This window comes from Phacochoerus africanus, chromosome 2 (assembly GCF_016906955.1).
Source record: "Phacochoerus africanus isolate WHEZ1 chromosome 2, ROS_Pafr_v1, whole genome shotgun sequence".
Classification (NCBI taxonomy): domain Eukaryota; kingdom Metazoa; phylum Chordata; class Mammalia; order Artiodactyla; family Suidae; genus Phacochoerus; species Phacochoerus africanus.
Window position 1 is genome coordinate 238,051,396 of NC_062545.1, and position 22,131 is coordinate 238,073,526.

Consider the following 22,131-nt stretch of genomic DNA (forward strand, 5'->3'; position numbering starts at 1 on the left):
AACTTTTAGCAAGTCAACAGCTTGGCAGCTTTTCAGACTCCAGTTCATCAACAAATTTAGATTTCTTGAAATCCCTTGATATATTTTCATGGAATATGTAACAGTTCTAAACTTTGGCATTGCCAGTACGTTCTAAATATTGGTGGAACATGTTCATTTTGTTTGTTTCTTTCTTTTTTTGAAAACAAAAGGATCCTAAATAGCTCATGGTAGCAACTGGAGTATTTTAAAGTTGTTATAGTTATTCTTTTACTAATGTGAAAAAAACTTTTTGACTACATTGCTATAATATTGATTTAAGAACATATGGATTATTTTTGTCATATATTTTCAATCTGAATGCTTTTTAATCAAATTGCTGGTTTTACTAGTTTTAGATTTCTCATTGAATGTGCATTAAATCTTATAATTTGTTTCTTTTCCCTGTTTATCCTTTTTTCTTGCCTTACTTTTCCTGCAATTTTCTCTCTTTACATCAGACAAGGCTTGCGGGCCCAAAATGACAAAATTAGGATTATTACGTCTTTCTCTGATGTTGACTATGAAGAGCAAGAAGATATATATGAGGAGATAGAGGGGAAAATGTCACAAGAGCTTCTAGAAAACAGTAACATAAATTTAAAGGAAGCAGAGGTAAAAGAAGCAAGAACTCTTTCAAAACCTGATAAATATTATAGCCAGCAAGTACAATCAAAGTACAAGAATTGGAAAAAGATACCATCTCAAAATCAAGAAACAGACTTCTCTACTGCCTTTAACTATGACCTTAAGTTTGAAACATCTACTTTCTCTAGATATCCTCAGAAATATGATACAATAGATAGGAGAAGGAAAAAGACACCCTTATACAGTCATTTTGAAGACAGTGAGAGAAGAAAATATAATGATAGATCAGGAACTAAGACTAACTTCAAAAGTACATATCCTAACACTGAAAGTTATAACCATTGCCATGTTGAAAATAAGGAACAAAATTACCCAGTTTTGCATCCCTACAAAAATGGATTTGTGGTTAAGAGTGGCAGGTGGACCACTAACTTAGAAAATGATGATTATGATCTTCCTGGTTTTAAGAACTTAGAAAAGTCATCTGGCTTAAACCAGCATGTCACTAATTTCACTCCATTAGATGTCCTTGAAGATTCTACCAGTAGCACTTCTGATGAGCTTCTGGGTTCCCCTGTTTCTGATAAGCAGGAAGGTTTACTGTTACCAACATGCCATCTATCCAATGTCCATCCTATTGGAGGTGTTCCAGAAGAGTATTATGGAGCAAATCCTGCATTTCCATCACAAAGGACAAACTGTGATACAAACACACTTGGAAATCTGTCTGTGTTCCCTATGGAAGAAATGACCCCTTCCTCTACTGAAGAACCCAAGGACGACTATATTGATACAATGGATGAGCTTCAGTGTTTGGTAGAATCAGTGTCAGAATATTTAGCAGAGAAGGAAGAGGAGATTAATAGATTTGGTTCCCTTTCAAAAACTAAAAAAATACTTAAACACAATAGTACTGTTAATAATGCAGAACAGAAAATGCCTGGGGATCAAATACCATCTTTAAACATTGTTAAGAATGACAAGGACAAGACCATCTCTTTCCCTGAGCTGAATGGAGTGAAATGTGCTGTTGGTTCTTTATTCAGTTCACTCACAGAAAAGGTGGGTTCAGGCACAAAGCATCTAACAACCTCTGTGGAAAAGCTGGTTTATTTAGTTCCAGAGAAAACAGAAACTCTTCATCAAACAGAAACGATTAATTCAGCATCTATGCCCAGAGTCAAGTCAGTACCAGAGAAGGATCTTTCCCTACAATGTCCATCTCCATTATCTGGTCAAACAGTTGGTAATAAGAACTTTGGCAGACATGACAAAATCTCTGAAAATAAGCACATGGACAGCAAAACTGGAAGTTTAGGCCTTCAGGATTCAACAGAAACTGTTGGAAAGGACTCGGTGCCACAGAGTCAGAGTTCAGTTATGAAGTCAGTTTTCAGCATGCTAAATCCATTAAAGATCTTTTCAGAAAAGGATGAAGCCAAAAAAGATGATGACCAGGACAAGCCAACAAGAAAGGAAAGCTTTGTTGTGTGTGCTTCTGAGTCAAACCAAAGGGAAGATACCCTTGGCAGTGACAGTAGCATTGCCACTTTAGATAAGGGTGATGGAGAAACTACAGGCTGCTCCCAAATGCCCCTAAGCGAGAATTTGTTGTCTTCCCAAGCAGCCATTAAACCTTCAAACTTAGCTAGTTCTGCAAGTAGGAAAGATGATGTTGAGAGTCTGTTGGAAAGAGAACCCTGTTCAGATATGCCTCTATTACCAGATCAACCAAATACATGTGCCAAAGATACTCCAGTACATCCTTGTGTAGCTGGCAGTAGAACTCCAAATAAAGAGGCATCTTTAGAGCCATTAGAAGGGGACAAAACTACTGGTGATGACTTCCTTGAGCCACTCAGAAAATCCTTTAGCCAGTTTTTGCTTACTTCCCCTGAGACCTGTTCAAAAGAAACTTTGTCAGACTCTATGAAAATTCACCAGGTGGAGGAAGATGGATGGGAAAGGGGCCTTAAGAAAGATGGACATTCCTTTTCCTTTAGTGGAAAACTACATATTCCATTTTTCAAAGTTCTTAGTCATTCTGAAAAGCAGCAGGATTTAAGAGAGAAAGGAAACATTTTCCCTTTGTTTAAATTTTCTTTCACTGACAGTCAAAAAACTGTCAATGACCAGAGTTTTCATGGCTCAGCAGTAACCACTGATGAAGAGATCAAAAGAAACAGCCATGACAATCCCAAACTTAGTTCAATAAAATCTAGTTCAGTTCCAAATATTCATAATAATGTAGAGAATTTTGGTGATATAAAGACATTGAATAAGAGTGATCAAGTGAATGTTCCTAAAGATGCTGCACTTCATAAAGTAAAGTTGGATTCATCTCCAAATATTAATAATGATCTTTGGAAATTTCAGAGTATAGAGGAATTAAAATCAAGTGACCACTCAGCAGCAGAGAACTGTGAAAGAGATACCTTAACCATTCCTGGAGTTGTGCCCAAAGAACATGTATCCTCAGATTCTTTAGGAGAAAGTAAGACTGTTACACAAATGACATCTTTAACAGTACCAAACTCTTCATTAGCATTTACTTCTACCATTACACAACCCACCTTGGCTAATGAAAGGAGTGACAACAAACTTGTAGATAAAGCTTCTAAGAAAAGTACCCAAGGAGGCCTCCTTTCTGGCTTCTTGAACAGGTTTTCTTCTCTTGAAAACTTATCTAGTCAACAAGAATTAAATTTAAAAAAAGATGACTCTCATCACAGGACTAATACCCCAAGCTTTTTCTCTGGAATATTTAACTTGATATCCAATAGCAGTATGACTGATTGTAAACCAGATGAAGCAAAGTCCGTGTCTTCAGGTGACCTAAAAAGTTTGAGTGGAAATAAGTATTTATCCTTGGATGAGATCCCTGTTACTTCATGTGTGACTTCCGAGAGCCAGAAGAACCATGAAAAACAAGAAACTTCTGGCCTCATAGAAAGCTGCTTATCTTTACCTAAAGAAAACATACCATTATCTGATGCTTGGGTTGATAATCATCATTGCCCTCCTACATGGAAAACCCAACAAAGTGAAAAGAATTGTCTCTCTTCTGAGAACAGTATATTTCACTGCACTCCAGTCGCTCAGCAGGACCTCTTAGAGAAATCTTTGGCTAAGAGGCAGACACCACACCCTATTCTTGAGGCAAAACTACATGAAAATCCTAACAAGTTAAAATCACCTATAATAAATACTAACATTCTTAGTAAATCAAACCATCAGGCTTTTGAAGAGATGAACAATCCTTTCTCTTATGAATGGGATTCTGATATAAAAGATTTCTCTAAAAATTCCAGAAAACTTCAGCCAGTTTATTATATAGTAAATCAGAATACGTTTCCATCAGCTGATGTTTTCTTGTGGCCTGACTCAGAAAACCCAGCAATAAATTTTTGCCATAAAGATCAAAATGCAAATATCTTGGAATGGAGAACAAATCCAAACAGTGTCATTTGGTGTGACTTACCATATGAATCATTCAACCAGTTAGCATTTAATGAAGATTACTTATTAAGAGGTGATATGTGGGCAGCTAACTCATTATATGGAAATTCTTATCTTCCGATTAATGAGACTAAGAATTCATTAGAAGAATTACCCATTGACTTAAGTTGTTCTTCAGGTTATGAGAAGATTACATGCCCCATAGTTGATCTAGACTCATTAAGAATGGATGAAAACTTTGTTTTTTCAAGTGTTGGTTGTGAATACCAGGAATGGTTGTCATGTTTTGAGAATGGAATATGGTGGCCCTCAGAGGATGGAAATTATGGATATTTTATGTTCCACGATGGTCAATACATCTATTCTTTCCTTACTGATTCTACTGGGCAGTACGCATATTTATTTATACCCAATTGTCCTTATGAAGAGTATTTGAATTGTGATTTACAGACAAATGATCTCTCAAGTATTATGTTGGATGATAGCATTGTTTCTTCTTACAGTTTTAAAATACTAGACAAGGAAGGTGAATTACTGTGGTATGTTGAAGAGGAACCAATTGATGACCCTCTTGATTTATCTGTGGTTTTGCCAAGAAATGAGGGACCAATGTGTCTAAATTTAGAAACCTTTTCACAAGTTCTTGAAGAGTCAAGTTATGGCCAAAGGGATCAACCATTAGATTTTTCAGGTTATAATCCTCAAAAGTCTAAAAAAGACTTTGTATCTTTCAAAGAAAGTTTCTGTGGTTCTGAAGACTCTGAATGTGCATTGGATCTCAGAAATCAGTCCCAAACTGTTGGCAATCATGTCTTAAATAAAAATCAAATTAGAAAGGGAGATAAGCCTCAGCCTCTAACTAAGGATTCATCAGTTCACACTTCCAGTTTCCACTGGTTCCAGTCTTCTTTTGAAGAAGCTACTTCTTTGGTTCATCTTGAAAGTAAGACTAACATCCCACAGCAAACAGAAGAAATGTCATCACTGAACAAAGTAACTTCTTTATTTTCTGCTTTGGGTGCTTCAATTGGAAGTACTTTCAATTTTGATAAGAATGAATCCTTAGAGTCTTCTGCCACACAGAAAATGGACCAGCAGTCAAACTTTGCAGAGCTCAGAAATGATGGTCTTCAGTCATTAATCTTGAATAAGCAACTGGAGAGTAACTCCCAAAATGAGGAAGAAATTGTTCTCAAGAAGGATTCAGAGAGACAAATAGTATCCAATGTTCAGCAACAAGAATTTACTAAAAATATAAAGCAAGAATCTCCTTTAAATAAAAGCATTCATATGAAAAAACAAAGTTTTTTAAAATCTGTTTTCCAGGTAAACCAAACAACTCCTCAGGCTAAGTCAGATATAGAAGATGAAAAGATGATTACAGCTGACTCTGTTTCAGTTACTCTTGTGTCACAGTTGAGTAGGGATGAACACAAGAATTGTGAGCCTCCACAGGACCAGACTTCCAAAGAGTCTGAGAGAACATTATTTCAAAGTGCATTGAAACTTTTTGGTCGGGAAGAAGACTCTTCAATAAGTACAGTAGCAAACGAGAAACAGGCGTCTGGATTTTTGAACCTCTTTAAAACCCAGGGGAATAAAGAAGCATCACCAAATTTAGGAAAAAATGGAGATAAAAGTGGAAAGATTTCATCTCAGGAAAACAATGAATCTTCTGGTGTCTCAAATTTTTTTGGTACCCTTGGGGGTTTCTTTAAAACCAATGTATCCTCTATACAGACAACTGAAAATATGTCCGTTTCTTCAGTGACTAATAAGAATGAGGTCAAGTCAAGTCCTAATCCAACACAACTAACTAGCCAGGGTGTTGGGAACCTTCCTGCTGCACCAGTTTCTTCTAAAGGGAAGGTTCGAGTTAGAAATCTGAAGAAGCAGACTACTATTGATGACAGCGGGCTAAAGGAACCGTCAGGTAGGGAGAGCCAGGATAATCATTTGACTGAAGAAGAGGCACCCTCCAGAGACCACCTAACCCAGCAGCCACCAAATTCATCTTTCTCAACAGGTTGTCTCAAAGAGTCTTCCAGAGATTCTTTTCTAGAAACTACTAGTGTGTCTACAGTGACAGAAGTTCTAAGAAGTGATAAAATATCTTTAGATACTCTCAGCAGAAGAAATTCAGATAAACACGATCATTTTTCTGCCAAAGACCAGAGTTTTGCAACTGCCACAACATCTCCATCCCAACCAGAATTGCCAAACAGGAAAAGTATATTTTCTTTCCTGACTGGATCTGAGAAGTCTGAGAACAGAGCCTCTGCTAGCCTACCAAGAACCAAATCTCAAGGAGAAGGGCTATTCACACTTTCTTCCTTTTTTTCCACTGCTAACACAAGCTGCAAGAAGGATGCCTCTCATAATAGCTCTTTCAATTTCTTCAGCTTGTCCTTTTGGGATGAAAAGCAGCAGACTCCTGAGGAAAAACATAGCCTTTCAACTGTTGCTCCAGTGACTTCCCAGCCCTGTAAGAAACCAAGTGTTATTGTAGGTATAGGTGGTACAATGGCTAGAGAAGGTTCCAATGGCAATAGAGATAGCATAGTCCAGGAGGTAGTTCAGGAACTGCAAAAAGCTCCTTGTGTTTCCATTATTAACACCACTGAGGTTACTTCCCTTGCAGATAAATTCAATATAGAGGAGCACTATCCAGGAAAACTAGGTTCCAGTAATGGATTAGGAACATCTTTAGCAGATTTCCAGTTAAATCAGTCACAAAAAGACATTGTTTCTCATTCATCAGGATTTCAGGCACAAAGTGAAACACTGCTCATTGGTCCAGAGACCCCTGAGGTGTCTCTGCATGAAGAAGAGGCTTTCACACAGGAAGCCTTCGTGAGTGACTCATTGGCCAGCTCTTTTTCACATGATAGCCATTTGGTTGAAAAGCTCAACAATTTAGACACTTGTACTAACTACCACCAAAATGAAAGGTTTACTAGTGACCCATTGAACTTACCATTAGAAAAGTCTCCTGATGAGGTCTTAACACAGATCCCGGAGCCAACTTCTTCCCCTACAGGGCCAGAGTGTACAGGGCACTTCCAGAGTCATTTTGCAGATAAAGAGGAAGAGAAATCAGTGTTGGACTCTTCAGTAGAAATGTTTTCAGGGTTTGTGACCAAGGTGAAATCTTTCCCTGGGTCCTTAATTGAACCTCCTAAAACTTTCTCTGGACTTTTCTCTTCTCCTAAACCTCCAAAGAAAAACTCCTTTTTCTCTCTTTCTTCTGGTGCATCATCTCAGCCTGTCAAAGGTGAGTTATTTGGAATTTTCAAAAGTCCCAAGCCAGAGACATCCAAACAAGAGGCATCTATCCCAGCTCCCACACTGCTTCAAAATGATAGTTCCGGAAATGCTATAAGATCAGTAACTCCAGAAAATGTGTTGAAAGAAGCTGCCTTTGAAATACTCAATTCAGAATCTGTTGTCAGTGACTGTAGAATGTCTGTGGTTAGCGCAAAGTTAGACTCAGAGACTGTAATAAATGATTCTAAACTAACAACTGAAATGGAAAATAATATTCCTGATAAAATACCAGAACCCCAAGGTACTGAAAACGTTGAGGCTGCATCTTCTGTCTCGGGAGATGATACTGGGCAAGGCGTAATGTCTCTGAATGATAAAGGAGACATGGGGGTGTTGCAGGGCACAGACACAGAGGCATCATTGGAAGCAGAGCATATTTCATTGCCAACACAGCTGCATCCAGATCCTACCTGGATTCCTCCTCCAGTTCAGCCACCTCTTCCTCTTGAGCCAGAGCCAGATATGCAATCTGCCTCCACAAACCAAGACATCTTAGAGCCACAGGCAACCAATTCACTAGAAACCAGTCCTAAGCTATTCAGTGAGACAGGTGTTGGGCAGAATGCTTCGTTGGAAACACAAGGGTACCTTCCTAACCCTCTGCTGGAGGAACCTGTGCTTTGTGCCAAAGACAGCAATGGAATACTTGATGCCCAGAAACATCCACCTGCAGTCCCCCAAGAGACTGAGCAGCCAAATGTTCATTTTGAAATCCCAAACGTAACCAGTTGGCCAAAGCTCAGTTTCCCATCCTCTGCTACTGACTATGGGAAACCACTGGGCTCTTTCTTTTCTTCATCTTCCTCCTCTGGCAATAGAGCAGTAGAGACTGGTTTAATGTCTAGTTTTAAGAAGTTGTCAACTCTCTTTGAAGGCAGTAATGAGGGGAAAGGGAATGTAGCAGTAAGTGAGTCAAAATTAAGGTTTGGAAAGAAGCTGTATCTTTCATTCCCATGGTTAAGAGAGAACAAAGAGGGCCCTGAACAAATGCCTGCAGAATCTTCCTCTCCAATTTTGGTTATTAGCAGTGATCAGGGCATTAACTCTAGTGAGGCTAACAAAACTGTGGACTCTTCTCAAATGACTGGGGCCTCTGCTGAGCCACCTAAGGCCTGCACTCAGTCCTCTGGGACCTCAGAGCAGCTGCTGGAGGCTGGGCCAAGTGTATGTAATCTTGAGCTTTCAGGGCCTGGAGACCTGGAAAACCAGGAAATCCCAGCATCTGGAGAACCCTGTGGTACCAAAGATAATCTGTCTGACCCCACCTGTCTTTCCGAGAGTCATGAGGAAGAACACTGCACTGTCTCTGAGCTACTTCACCAGCCAGAAACACATGAAGAAGAGGGAGAGTCTGCTAGCACTGACTCTGTGTCAGATGTACAGCAGCCAGTTACTCTGCCTGACAGCAAGGGACCAAAGACCAGTAAAAGGCCTGTTCTCAAAGCATCATAAATGATTTTAAGGAATTAACCATTTATGATGCAGTGACTTAGCAGTAGATTAATCATAACCTGCTTCTTATCCTTCCTGTGTCTTTCCCACCACCTGTGCTTCATGTTAATTAGGGGTTAAGTAATAAGACATAATATGTGGGTATTGTCATCTTTTCTCTCTGCCAAATGTAATTCATTTATTGGAACAAATTGCTTCTTGCTTAAAAGAAAGGCTAGGCCCTAGGATTTACTCACTCTGGTTTGCTCTGCTTTATATACTATAAAGTGCCTTATATAAAGGAGAAGAGAGAGCAAGAACAGGTAACAAGTTGTTGAGTGGCATATATTAATTACAGCCACACAATAGGCTAGAATGCTTCTTGGGTCTCGAGCACTTATATCTATAAGTGTTTAGATATAAACAGATATAACCTGTTTTGCTTTACTTTTCCAAGTCTTCTAAGATGTTTTCTCCAGTGGCATTGAGGGTATTAAATAAAATACATGGAATAATGTATACTATGTATCCTATTCCATGTGGATTTGTACAGCTTTTTCCAGTCTCTGCCTTTTACTACCCATGAGACTGCTGTCTGATAAGTGATTTCAGTGAAATCTCACAGGAACTCAGGGCTCTGGTTTGCTGTAGCTCTTCAGTCTAGAGCATTGTACAGGGTCCACCTGCAAAGATACTATTATTTCCCTTAAGAAGAGGCCCCATACAGGGAAGTTTAAGAATGCTGTCTTGAACTCTGCCCCAAACCAGTCTAAAAAGGCTGGTCAAGGACTTTGGAGAGAGATGATGTGTATGCGCATGTATGTGTATGTGTGTTGGAAAGCACTGAAAATGATGGCCTAGTACCTATGCTACTGCCATGGGATGAAAAATCAGAAATCAGCCTAGTCAGGAGGAAGTATAGGAAAAATATCACTGGAAAACAATGATTTATCTTCATTTGGCCAAGAAAAAACATAAGCCCTTTAGTTAAAGTTTGAATCTTCAGCAAGGAAATTCCTTGTCGTTTTGCATAGAGGCTTTCCAGCAAGATACCAGAAGTAAAATGAAGGGCCTCTGACTTGGGATGGGACTATTCAAATGAGCTGGGATAGATCTTGTAGATCATCTCCAAGTTCCTCTATTTTGAATAGGACTGAATCCCTTAAACTCAGTATATGGCTCAAGTGAGTAACTTCTGAATACTGCTCTTTCTGGTCACGATTCACTGCTACTTTCTCTGCCACAGCTGCTATTTCTCATAGCAGGGGAACAAATTTCCTTTTTGGGTACGAGAATTCAGGTGGTTGAAAGAGCCTTGAGTTGGCCTGTCTTCAGCTACAGAAATACATTAATATTGTCCTGACTCAGATCCTAGATTTGGACTGTCTCCACTTTGTCCAAAACTGAGCTATATCCTAAGAGCAACTGAATTACAGATGGGCAGGTTCATCTTTGGGATGCTCCCTTTTCTGCCAGCAGTATCATTGTAACATTCATGTCAATGAGACAATTCCCTTGAGGAATTTCTTGGTCCTAAACTCCATTTTCAAGTGGCTTCAATTACCTCATTGTGCAGATGGCTGAGAGATAATTGAAGGAACATGTTTGCTCTTCTTTGCTCATTCTGAGGGACAAACACAACTGTAGAGGAAGAAAAAGAGAAACTCAGTGTAATAAGTAATAGAAAAAAAGGAGTTGAGTTCATCCATTGTTTTGGCCACATCCATGGCAAGCAGAAGTTCCAGGGCCAGGAGTCAAACCCAAACCATAGCATTGACAACACCGAGCCCCTAATGGCTAGGCCACCAGGGAACTCCCATCTGTCCATGTTACTTTGGGGAAATTAGAAAACTTTATTTACAGCCACTGGACAAGTTTCTTTAGAAGTCCAAGTAGAGAATTTTAGGCTTAAACAACAGACAATTTTGATAATTCTTACTCTTACTTACAAATACCACATTAAGATAAAGTATTCATCAAAATCAAATGCCGGTTTGAGGTTAAGTGCTGTTGGGGAGCTCAGCATGTTTTATTGTTTTTCCTGTTGTGATTCTGCTGAATAGAGATTAGTTCTTTTGCTTGCAAAGTTTGGTCCTCTTCCCAGGAACCTCCTGTTTGTGATCCTTGCCACTGGTAGGATCATTATTAGAATTATCCATTACTTTGCTCTGGTCCCTAATGTTTATTTATTTACTCATCTGTCTTCCTCTCATTCTCACAGCCCCACCAGCAGTAGTAGGTATGGCTCCTCCTGTAATGTGAGTCAAGGAAGCTCTCAGCTGAGTGAACTAGACCAGTGTCATGAACAAGACGATGACCATCGGGAAAGGGACTCGATTCATTCCTGCCACAGCTCTGGCAGCTTCTCTAAAGATGGCCAAGTGGGATTTGGAGAACAGGAGAAGGCCTTGGAGGCGACAGGTGAAGAGGAGAAGGAGGGAGCATGTGAACCCAAAGAGATGAAAGAAGATGCCACAACCCATCCGCCCCCAGATCTGGTGCTACACAAAGACCAAGTCCTAGGCCTCCAGGAAAGGTAAGTGATGGCTGTCTTGAGAAACTCACATGGTTTCCTCAGTACCTGCCGTGGGGTATTGCTGAATAGAGTATAAGTGCTTCTTGCTTCTTTGCCTATAGCTGTATATGGTGGTAATCAGGATGCTAAGGCTTATCTCTGCACTGCTTCCTTTGATTTTTGGTATAATTTCCAAAGTATTTGGAGGATCTCTGAAGAACATTTTAGCTGCAGTCTATCAGGCCTTCTAGAATCTGCAGTTCTTGTCTTACTAGTCAACCCCACAAATGGCAACCTCTGAGTCTGGAACTGACCTGGGCCTGGTGTTCCCTTCCCTTTTTGACCCCTGGGAGTCTTTCCCCACCTGGGCCCCGCAGGTTATTTCATTCAGAGGAGTGCTTTGAATGAAATAGGCTTCCCAGCCTATTAAGGTTTCAATTTTTGGTGAACATTATTTTTCCTTTTGTTTTGTTTTGTCACTAGCTGAGAAAACTAGGGGAGAGTTAAGAAAAGAATTGGTCTAGAAATAAGATCTAACCCACCCTTGTCTCCCCAGGCTGTGAGCAGTTTGTCTGACAGTGGGTACCCATAAGAAGAAAAATTTAAAACCTGTCCTTTTATAAACAGTCATATAATGAAGCTTAGTAAAGAGCTTGAGAGGTGTTAGTATTGAGCTAAATTCGTCCATGAGTTGCTGATAGGTTGGGGCAGAACAGAGTTTCTCAGTCTTGACACTATTGACATTTTTATTTATTAAAAAAATTTTTTTTAGATTTTTGTACATACATGTTCAAGATAGTTACCTAGAGGTGGAATTGCTAGGTCAAAGGATATATGCCTTTCCACTTAAGGTACCCTCCAAAGTTTCCCTCCAGCATACATAATCCAAGCAATTGTAGAGTATGAGTTTTTCCACACCTGCCCCAAACCAAATACTATTGACATTTTTAGCTAGATAACTCTTTCTTATGGGGAGCTGATGTATGCATTGTAGGATATTTAATAGTATTCCTGTGACTACCAAAAATGTCTCCAGATATTGTCAGATTTCCCCTGAGGGGCAGAATTTTCCCTAGTTGTCTCAGGTGGCGTCAGAGCCTAGCATATATTTTATGTGTCTAGATGGTGGGTGCTTGTTTGCTGCCTTGGCAGTAGATCCCAGTGGGATAGAGGAGATGCATTATCACCAAGAATTAACCACTATTAAGAACCTAGATGAGAAGTTCCCGCCGTGGAGTGGTGGAAACAAATCTGACGAGGAACCGTGAAGTTGTGGGTTCAATCCCTGGCCTCACTCAGTGGGTTAAGGATCCAGCATTGACGTGAGCTGTGGTGTAGGTCACAGATATGGCCTGTATCCCGCATTGCTGTGGCTGTGGTGTAGGCCGGCAGCTGTAGCTCCGATTCAACCCCTAGCCTGGTAACTGCCATATGCCACAGGTGTGGCCCTAAAAAGCCAAAAAAAAAAAAAAAAGAACCTTGGTGATGATTTGTTCTATTACAGGATAGCATTTCTGTCTCAAAGCTACTTTGTCATATTTATTGTTCCTTTCATTGAGGATATTCCTGAGATAGCTCAAGGAACAAGATTATAGCAGGAAAAGGGCTCGCCTTTTTGTCTTAGCACCTTGATATAGTCTAGGAATTGGTAAGCCTTCCAAAAAACTTAGTGGAGCAGGAAGGGTTTGCAGGTACAAAATTCTGCCCTAAGGATGCTATGAAGAACCCCCAAAGCAGGCTTGTCTTGAAAGGTAGCGTGAGAGGGTTACTTCACACATCTCTGAATAGTTTGTTAGACTTGACTCAGTTACTTCTAATATCCTGATCCTAGACTATTCCAATGAGCTGCCTCATCAGGTGAGTGGAAAGTGGGGGGTGGGGAGGAGAGAGAGGCAACAGATGAAAAGCAAAAGGAGTTGTCCTTTTAGAGAGGAATGTTTTTCACTTTGGATATTCAGGGTTATGCTGTTTTAGTGGCCTGAATCACTATACAAGTATAGGCATGAATACAAACCTTTCAGTTTTAGGTTTTTGACAGTTTTGCACTGTCATCTTGTGGCCCGGGCTTATTTTTAAGGGACTTTCTTTTCTTTGTTGCAAGTTTTCCTGAGGAGAATGCATCTTCGCCATTTACCCAAGCCAGAGCACACTGGATCCGAGCAGTTACCAAAGTTCGACTCCAGCTGCAGGAGGTAGGAAATCCGTTGTTCTGGTTCTAGTTGGGACACTTTTTCCTTTGAAATTGGGAGACATATGGTGCCGAAGAAGCAGTCAGTGATTAGTCATCTTATGGTGTTCTTCTGGAAATCATGGCAAGTAAGCTAGAGCCAAAAGAGATGGGGAGTTGGCTGTTGGCTTCCTTCTATGCTCACTAATGGAAATCAAATAGACCTAGTGGATTAAGAGCCTTAAGGTAAAATTAAATGCATTTTCAGTACTATTATCACCTATGAGACCATTTCATTTTGAGTTTAGAACAGGAGACTATTTTAAGGACTCTTATGGTCAGTCTTTGTCTCCCTTGGCCAGCCAGTTGAAGTACCACTGGCTGACCTTTACAGGGCCAGAAATTTTACTCAGAAATTTGGTGTTCAGAAATTTCCATGGGCTTCCCTAATTTAAGGCCCAGAACATCAACACATTAATATCTAAAGCAATGTAAAAAAAGTAAAAATAGATATATTTTTCATTTTCAGTGTTATAAGTTTGAAATGCCCTTATCTATGTGTCAGTAGTCAGTCTTCAAGCAGAAAGGATGTTTAAAAATGATGACAAGTGGCTGTCAGTAGTATAATGCCTGGCAGATGTTAAGAATGCAAGCATGCTCACATGTGTAAACCCACTTAAAAAGTAATGTATCTTGAAATGATTTCACACTTAGGGAAAAGTTGCCAAATCAGTAGTATAAAGAACTACCATATCCTTCTCACAAAAATGCTCCAGTTGTTGACATTTTACAATATTTGCTTCCACCCCCCATTATGATTTATCCTTTTCTGAGCCATTTGAGAGAAAGTTGGAGGCAAGATTTTTCCTGTTACTGTTTCCTAAAAAAAGACTACTCTCCAGTATAACCAACTATCCAAATAGAGAAATCAACAATGACAACACTGTCATCAAGACCCCATGCAAATTTTGCCAGCTGTCTAAACCATGTCTTTTCTGTCCAGGATACAATCTAGGCTGACATGTTGTATTTAGTAGTTATATCTCCTAGTCTCATTTAATCTGGAACAGTGCCTCAGTTTTTCTCCTCTTTGATAGTACAGACCTTTCATTTTCTGGTATATTCTTCATTTGGGCTCCATCCAGTGTTTTTTTTTTCTTTTTTTTTTGTCTTTTTTTTTGTTGTTATTGTTGTTGTTGTTGTTGCTATTTCTTTGGGCCGCTCCCGCGGCATATGGAGGTTCCCAGGCTAGGGGTCGAATCAGAGCTGTAGCCACCGGCCTACGCCAGAGCCACAGCAACGCGGGATCCGAGCCGCATCTGCAACCTACACCACAGCTCACGGCAACGCCGGATCGTTAACCCACTGAGCAAGGGCAGGGACCGAACCCGCAACCTCATGGTTCCTAGTCGGATTCGTTAACCACTGCACCACGACGGGAACTCCCCCATCCAGTGTTTTTTCATGTCCAGAGTCAGGTCATACTTTCTTGGCAGGGAATACACAAAAATGGTGTTGGGCTCTTTTTTTTTTTTTTTTTTTTTTAAATTTGTTAGCCACACCCGTGACATGTGGAAGTTCCAGGACCAGGGATTGATCTAGAGCTGTAGCAGAGACAACACCATGTAGTTATCCTGTAGGCCACAAGGGAAGTCCTGTTTGGCTCTTTTTAGTGAATTGCATCAGAAAGTACTTGTCACCTTGTCCTCCCCTTGTATGTTAACCTTAATCGCCTAGTTAAGTTTGTATCAGTCAGGTTTCTCCAATGTTCAAGTACCATTTTTCCTTTTGTTATTGATAAGTGTTTTGTGGTATACTACTCTGAGACTATGCCAGTATCTTGTTCTTCATCAGATCTCTACATACCAAATATGCATTTATGACTTCTCTCTGAATCTACTGCCACTCATGGTGGTTGTCAAATGGTAACCTTCTATTTCTGTTATCCTTTCTACATTCATTAGTTGGCATACTACAACAAAGAAGACATTTCCCTTTTTTTCCCATCAATTTTTTATTTCTAATTTTTCTTTCTTTTTTTTGTCTTTTTTTTTGCTATTTCTTGGGCCGCTCCCGTGGCACATGGAGGTTCCCAGGCTAGGGGAGCTGTAGCCACCAGCCTACGCCAGACCCACAGCAACGCGGGATCCGAGCTGCGTCTGCAACCTACACCACAGCTCACGGCAACGCCGGATGGTTAACCCACTGAGCAAGGGCAGGGACCGAACCCGCAACCTCATGGTTCCTAGTCGGATTCGTTAACCACTGCGCCACGACGGGAACTCCTATTTCTAATTTTTCAGAAGGGTTTTACAATTTTTATAATAAAGGAAAGTTAAAAAAAAAAAAAACCACCTCCATGTGAGGAGAAGTTCTGAGAAAAACAAGAATATATTGGAGTGTTTTTTTTTTAAGAAGCTATTCAGAGTCTCTCAAAAAGAATAGCTAAAAACAATTACCAAAGCTTGGAATTATTTAGAGAAAAGCTAAATGGCTTTTTTAAGAAGAAAGAACAGTAGTAAATATATTCTTAACACAGGTATTATAACTGGCAGCTGATCATCTGTGGCCAAGAAGAGGAAGATAAGCCAGAGTTTAAAGAAGGATCTAATAACAGTTTAAGATAGAGGCACAAGTACACCATTTATACTTAAGATGAGGTTTGCCGAAAGGTTATTAAAGTTAGGGTTAAGTATGCACTAAGGATTTTTTTTTCTTCTGAGTAACTGGAAGTTCTGCCTATCTGCCCTAAGATAATTTTTGTAAATTTCTTATTATATTTCTTTATGGAGGTGTAAGCAAATATGAATTTTAATCCTCTCTTCTTTTTTTTAAACCAAAGATGGTGTACACACTGGGAACATATTTTTTAAAATTGAAGATTAAATTAGACTGTAAGTGAAGATTTACATTGTTTCAGGTATACAGCAAAATATATATATATTTTCTTTTTCAGATTCTTTCCCACAATAGGTTGTTAGGAGATACTGAATATAGTTCCACACTGGGAACATCTTGCTTTTTCACTTGGAGATTCTTCCATATTAGCCCTAACATAAATTTATTTTTAAACAGCTGCATAATATTTCATTATATGAATATACTGCAAGTATTTAACTAATCTTCTGCTGCTGTTCATTTGATTGTTGTGCTCATTTGCTATAGCAAACCATTTTGCAAATGATTACCTTTTATATATGTCATTTGGCTTCTGCGCAAGTGTATCTGAAGGGATATGCATTTGTGATTTTAATAAATACCACCCTCCACTTAGCAGTGACTTAAAACAACAGTTTTATTTTGTTGTCTTATATGTTAAGGAGTTCTGCTTTAAGTTACCTTCTTTGCAATCCAGGTAAAGGGATTAGCAGCTTCTAGAACACTGCCAAAGTTGATGGTAGAGGGAAAAAAAGATAAAAAATGAAAGCGAACAAAGCAGATTGCACTCTGGCTCTAAAAAAACTTCTTCCCAGAAAATATATGTCACTTTTGCGTATATTCCCCTGGTCAAAGCAAATTCTATAACCATATCTAATTTCAAATGAATAGGACTGTGTATTTTAAAATAGAGAAGCATATTTGTGAACAGCTTTAGTGAATATCCCAAAGGGTATCTGCCTTCTACCAACTTATACTCTGCTAGTAATGTCATGAGGTACTTCTTTCTTCCCAAACCCACCAACAGAGTGACTTGTTAAGCTAGTGGATTTTCACTATTCTAGGCAGTGGTGTCTCAGTAGAGTTTAAATTTGCATATCTTGAGTATTATTGGCAAAGTTGAGCATGTTTTCACTTAGGTAAAAGCCATTACTTTTCTGTAAACAGTCTATTTATAGTCTTTGCCCATTTTCTTTTGATTATTAGGAGCTTTTTACCATTTTAGAGAAATTAACATTTGCCTGTGGTTGGAGTTGCCAGTATTTTTTTCTGTGTAATAAGGCATTGAAATAAAGTTTTTGACCTTATTTCCTTATTTTCTTATTAGAAAAATGACCACATTTTCCTAATCCAGAAAATGGGGAGAAAATAGTACATTTCTTTTAGGATTTTAAATTATCTGGTAAGGAATTCCCATCATGGCGCAGCAGAAACAAATCTGACTAGGAACATGAGGTTTCGGGTTTGATCCCTGGCCTTACTCAGTGGGTTAAGGATCCAGAGTTGCCATGAGCTGTGGTGTAGGTCACAGACGCGGCTCCAATCCTGTGTTGCTGTGGCTGTGACATAGGCCAGCGGCTACAGCTCTGATTAAGACCCCTAGCCCGGGAAACTCCATGTGCCGTGAGTGCGGCCCTCAAAAAGACAAAAAAGACATTTAAAAAAATTATCTGGTAAAACTTTGAATAAAAAGGAAATTGGGAGTTCCCTTGTGGCCTACTGGTTAAAGATCTGGCATTGTCACTGTTCTAGCTTGGGTCACTGTTGTGGCATGGGTTTGATCCCTGACCCAGGAACGTCCACATGCCATGGGTACAGCCAAGTAAATAAATAAGCAAATAAATACATAAGCAAATAATAGAGGAAATAAAAAATATGTATATATATACTTCCATTACTTCATAGTACCTTCATGATAAAATGAAACCTTTATGATCTACCTCAGTGTGACTCACCTTATAGTTCATGAACAAGCCCAGTCCTGGAACTGTTTGGTTCCATGCTTTGATGAAATAAGCACTGAAGTTGCAAGCAAGTATTTAGAGGCAGTTTGGATTGTCATGACATCAAGCACATGATCAGCAGCCTTGTCTGACTGAATAGGATATCGACCAGAAATACCAGTCCAAGACATATTGGGAATAAAAAATCAGATCCTTCACAAAAAAGAATTTGAAAAGCACTAATAGAGACCCTCTATGCCTTTCCAGTTTTATTCATTTCTGCTTCTATGTTTAGTCAATACTTCCAATATACAGAATACTTTTTTTTTCAGAGTACTTGCTGTTTTCATGCATGGAATACTTTCTCCTTCTCCACCTAGCTAACTTCTCATTCACATATTTTAAAATCCAGTCGGTTTCCAGACCCTGTGTGTACAGTAGTCCACCACTGTATCCAGGGTTTCCCTTTCTGCTGGTTTGGTTACCTGCAATCAATAACAGTCCAAAAATATTAAATGGAAAATTCCAGAAGTAAACAATTCATAAGTTTTAAATTGCATGCTGTTATGGGTAGTATGATGAAATCTCATGCTGTCCTGCTCCATCCTGCCCTGAATATGAATCATCCCTTTGTCTAGCACATCCCACCTTCTAAGCACTTAGTAGCCATCTCACTTATCAGATTGACTGTCACAGTATCACAGTGCTTGTGATCAAATAACACTTATTTTACTTAACGATGGCCCCAAAGTGCAAGAGTGGTGATGCTGACAGTTCAGATATACCAACGAGAAGCCATAAAATGTTTCCATTAAGTGAAATGGTGGAAGTTCTCAACTTGAAAGAAAAAAAATCATATATGCTGAGGTTGCTAAGCTTTGCAGTAGGGATGGATCTTTCATCCACGAAATTATGAAGGAAAAATAAATCTGTGCTAGTTGTTGTTGTCACACCTCAAACTGCAAAAGTTATGGCCACAGTGCATGATAAGTACTTAGTTAAAATGGAAAATGCATTAAAATTTTGCAGTAAGATACTTTGAGAGAGAGAAACCACATACATACAACTTTTATTACAGTTTACAGCTGACCCTTGAACAACATGAGTTTGAATTGCGTGGGTCTACTTACATGTGGATTTTCTAAAATAAACACTACAGTACTACATAGTCCGTGGTTGGTTGAACCTGCAGGTGCTGAACCTGGGATGAGGAAGGCCAGTTATGTGACTTGAGCGTCCCAGAATTTTGGTATCTGTGGCATCTGCTGGGGGTCTTGGATCATATCCCCTGTGGATGAGGGGAGACTACTATACTTTTGCTAAAACAGCATTTACCATAATGTAATGGAATTACTTGTTTACTGTTACATCTTTTCTGTTTACTTGTAAGATCTTTTAATGCCAGGGCTGTGCTTTTTATTGCTGGTTTTCTAGAGCCCAGTATAGAACCTGGAAGAGCATTTAGCCTATCTCTTAGGCATGCTTAAGCAGCCAGAAAAGCCCATTAGCATTTCCACAGAAGTCTCCATGTGCTTCTTTCTTCTCTTAATTAATTCTTAAAAAAATATTTCCCAAGGCCTAGCACCTAAAGCCAGTAACAGCAAATATTAACTACTAACATTAGCTATGTTGTGTAATTTATATATACACTAATATAAAGTTGCTAAATTTGGACCATACTTAGTGTGGACCTAAAATTTTTCTGTTAGGTGTTGATTTTGTGAGCTTTATTCTGGGTTATTAAATATTTTTTAAAAGCATGATTTAATGATTTTTTTTTTCTTTTTAGGGCTGTGCCTGTGGCATATGGAAGTTTCCAGGCTAGCGGTTGAATCACATCTGCAGCTGCTGGCAACAGTGGATCCAAAGCACTTCTGAGACCTACACTGCAGCTTACAGCAACAGTGGATCCTCAACCCACTGAGTGAGGCCAGGGATCAAACCCATGTCCTCATGAATACTACTTGGGTTCGTTTCTGCTGAGCCACAGTGGGAACTCCTAATGATTATTAATAGATTATAATATTTCATCCTGTAGGTGCTTCTTAAAAATTCCTCTTGTTTCTTTACTATTATAAATAATGCTTTGATGAGTATCATTAAGCATGTCTCTTTTCATTTCTGATTATTTCTTTAATTAGATTCAAATATATTGGTGAGTTTAAAAATATGTACCTTTTAAAGACCTGTCATAAGCTTTTTCTTTTTCAGATGTGAAACTATTTATTTATTATCATTTATATATATATATATTTTTTTTTTCTACTGTAGAGCATGGTGACCTAGTTACACACACATGTATACATAAACATGTGTTTTCAGAATAGTTTTTCCAGTTTGAACTTTCAGTATTTGAATGTGCCACACCAACATTGAATATTATCATTTCGGAAAATTTTTGTCAGTTTGTCAGAAGAAGAATGATATCCCTCTGTTTTAATTTGCATTTCTTTGGTTATTTGTTATTTGACTATTTCCCATAAGCTTCTAGGTCATTTATACTTCTCTAGCTGATAGTGCATTCAATAGACTTTGAGTAATTGCAGTACCAGCCGAGCTGCCCTGATGCCGCCATTCTTGTAAGATTGTCTGCAATTTGAGGGAAGAGGTCATGTAGGTCATCTTTGTATCTGGGCTGGCTGAGTACCTGGCCACATGCACTTAATAAGTGTTTGACATTGCTAATGCCGATGAGGCAGTAATGTTGGTGGTGTGGGTGGAATGGATGTAATTCTGTACCTTATTTGGCTTAGCTGCAGAAAAATCTGGAGGAGGAGGTGAGACTTCTTAGCTCTAGAAACAGAGACTGCGGTGGCAGCAGGTGGGTGGGTGTTCCAGGTGGAAGGGACAGTGAAGGAGAACGCACGGAGATGGGCCATGAGGAAGCCTTGACAGAAGCTCTTGGGTTGCTAAGGAAAGCTGATGGGGGACAGAGTTAATAAGCAGGGATAGAACTGAGCACATAGTTTAGAAGTGTTTAAATGGGGCCATCCCAGGAGGTCCAAGATTGTAGCCACTTAGCCTGAGAGATGGATCAGCGTTTTCTTAAGGAAGATCATTAAGACAGAATGAGCTGGCTCTTGCCCGAAAAATTCTGTTCTTACTTACCACATTCTCCCAAGCAAAGAGACTTCCTTCTTATACTGTTATCGGTGCCCTGAAAAACAGATACCCCCTGGGAAAATAATAAGGTCCAAGGGAGGGCTCTTGAGGATCCCATCTCGTAGTCTTAGTTCATAAGGAAAGCACCCTTTCTATAATTTTAAACTCCAGGGTTTTGCTCTGATCATGGCTGCCTATCTTAACTTCTACTACATCAGCTCTTTGCCCTCATGGAGACCACAATTATCCTGCCTTTTTATCACAATGTTTCAGCCTTCTCCCTAGCCATTGCCACTCTAACATTAAAAAAAAAGAAAAGAAAAAAAAGAAAAAAGAATATTTTGGATAAGTAGTAAATGTAAAAATATAAAATTATACAAAAATTATATGTATAATGTGAAGTTTCCCTCCTACTTCAGACTTCCAGGCCTCTACTCCCCATCTCCCCCATCTCATCATTACCTGTGTCTTATGAATTGGTCCAGAGGTAATCTGTGCATTTACAAGCATGCATGTGTGCACACACAAGTGTGTGTATATTATACACATTGTCCTTCACCTTTTATTCATTTACTGCTACATCTTGAAAATTTTTCTGTATCACAAATAGATCTACTGCTTAAAAAAAAAAAAAAAGAGCTGCATAGTATTTCTTTCTGTGGATGTATTATAATTTGTATACTCTGTTCCCTATTGGTGGACCTTGAAGTTGTTTCTAATATTTTGCGAGTACCACAATGTTGTAATGCAAATCTTATAGCAGGCTGAATACTTCCAGACCTCTCTTAACCACAGCTTTTGGCATCCTTCTTCAAAGTTTATGGTAAGCCCTACCCATTGCTTCACAAGCTAGAGACCTGTCTTAGGCAAGGGCTTTTACTGCTGCTCTCAAAAGACTCTTTCTGTCCTTTGGCACACTGTGG

The 22,131-nt window shown here is 39.2% G+C and overlaps 1 protein-coding gene across 5 annotated transcripts in view; it reads left to right on the plus strand.

The window, feature by feature from the left end:
* Positions 1-22,131, plus strand: part of UNC13B (unc-13 homolog B) — a 240,564-nt gene that overhangs the window by 130,080 nt on the left and 88,353 nt on the right. For 4 of the 5 annotated variants that reach the window (XM_047767851.1, XM_047767852.1, XM_047767853.1 and 1 more), the window contains 2 exons: positions 11,045-11,359; positions 13,440-13,530. In XM_047767851.1, the coding sequence (XP_047623807.1) occupies positions 11,045-11,359; positions 13,440-13,530 (406 nt within the window). Of the gene's footprint in view, positions 1-794; positions 8,823-11,044; positions 11,360-13,439; positions 13,531-22,131 lie in introns of all 5 variants that reach the window. The other variant, XM_047767856.1, reaches the window with a different exon arrangement.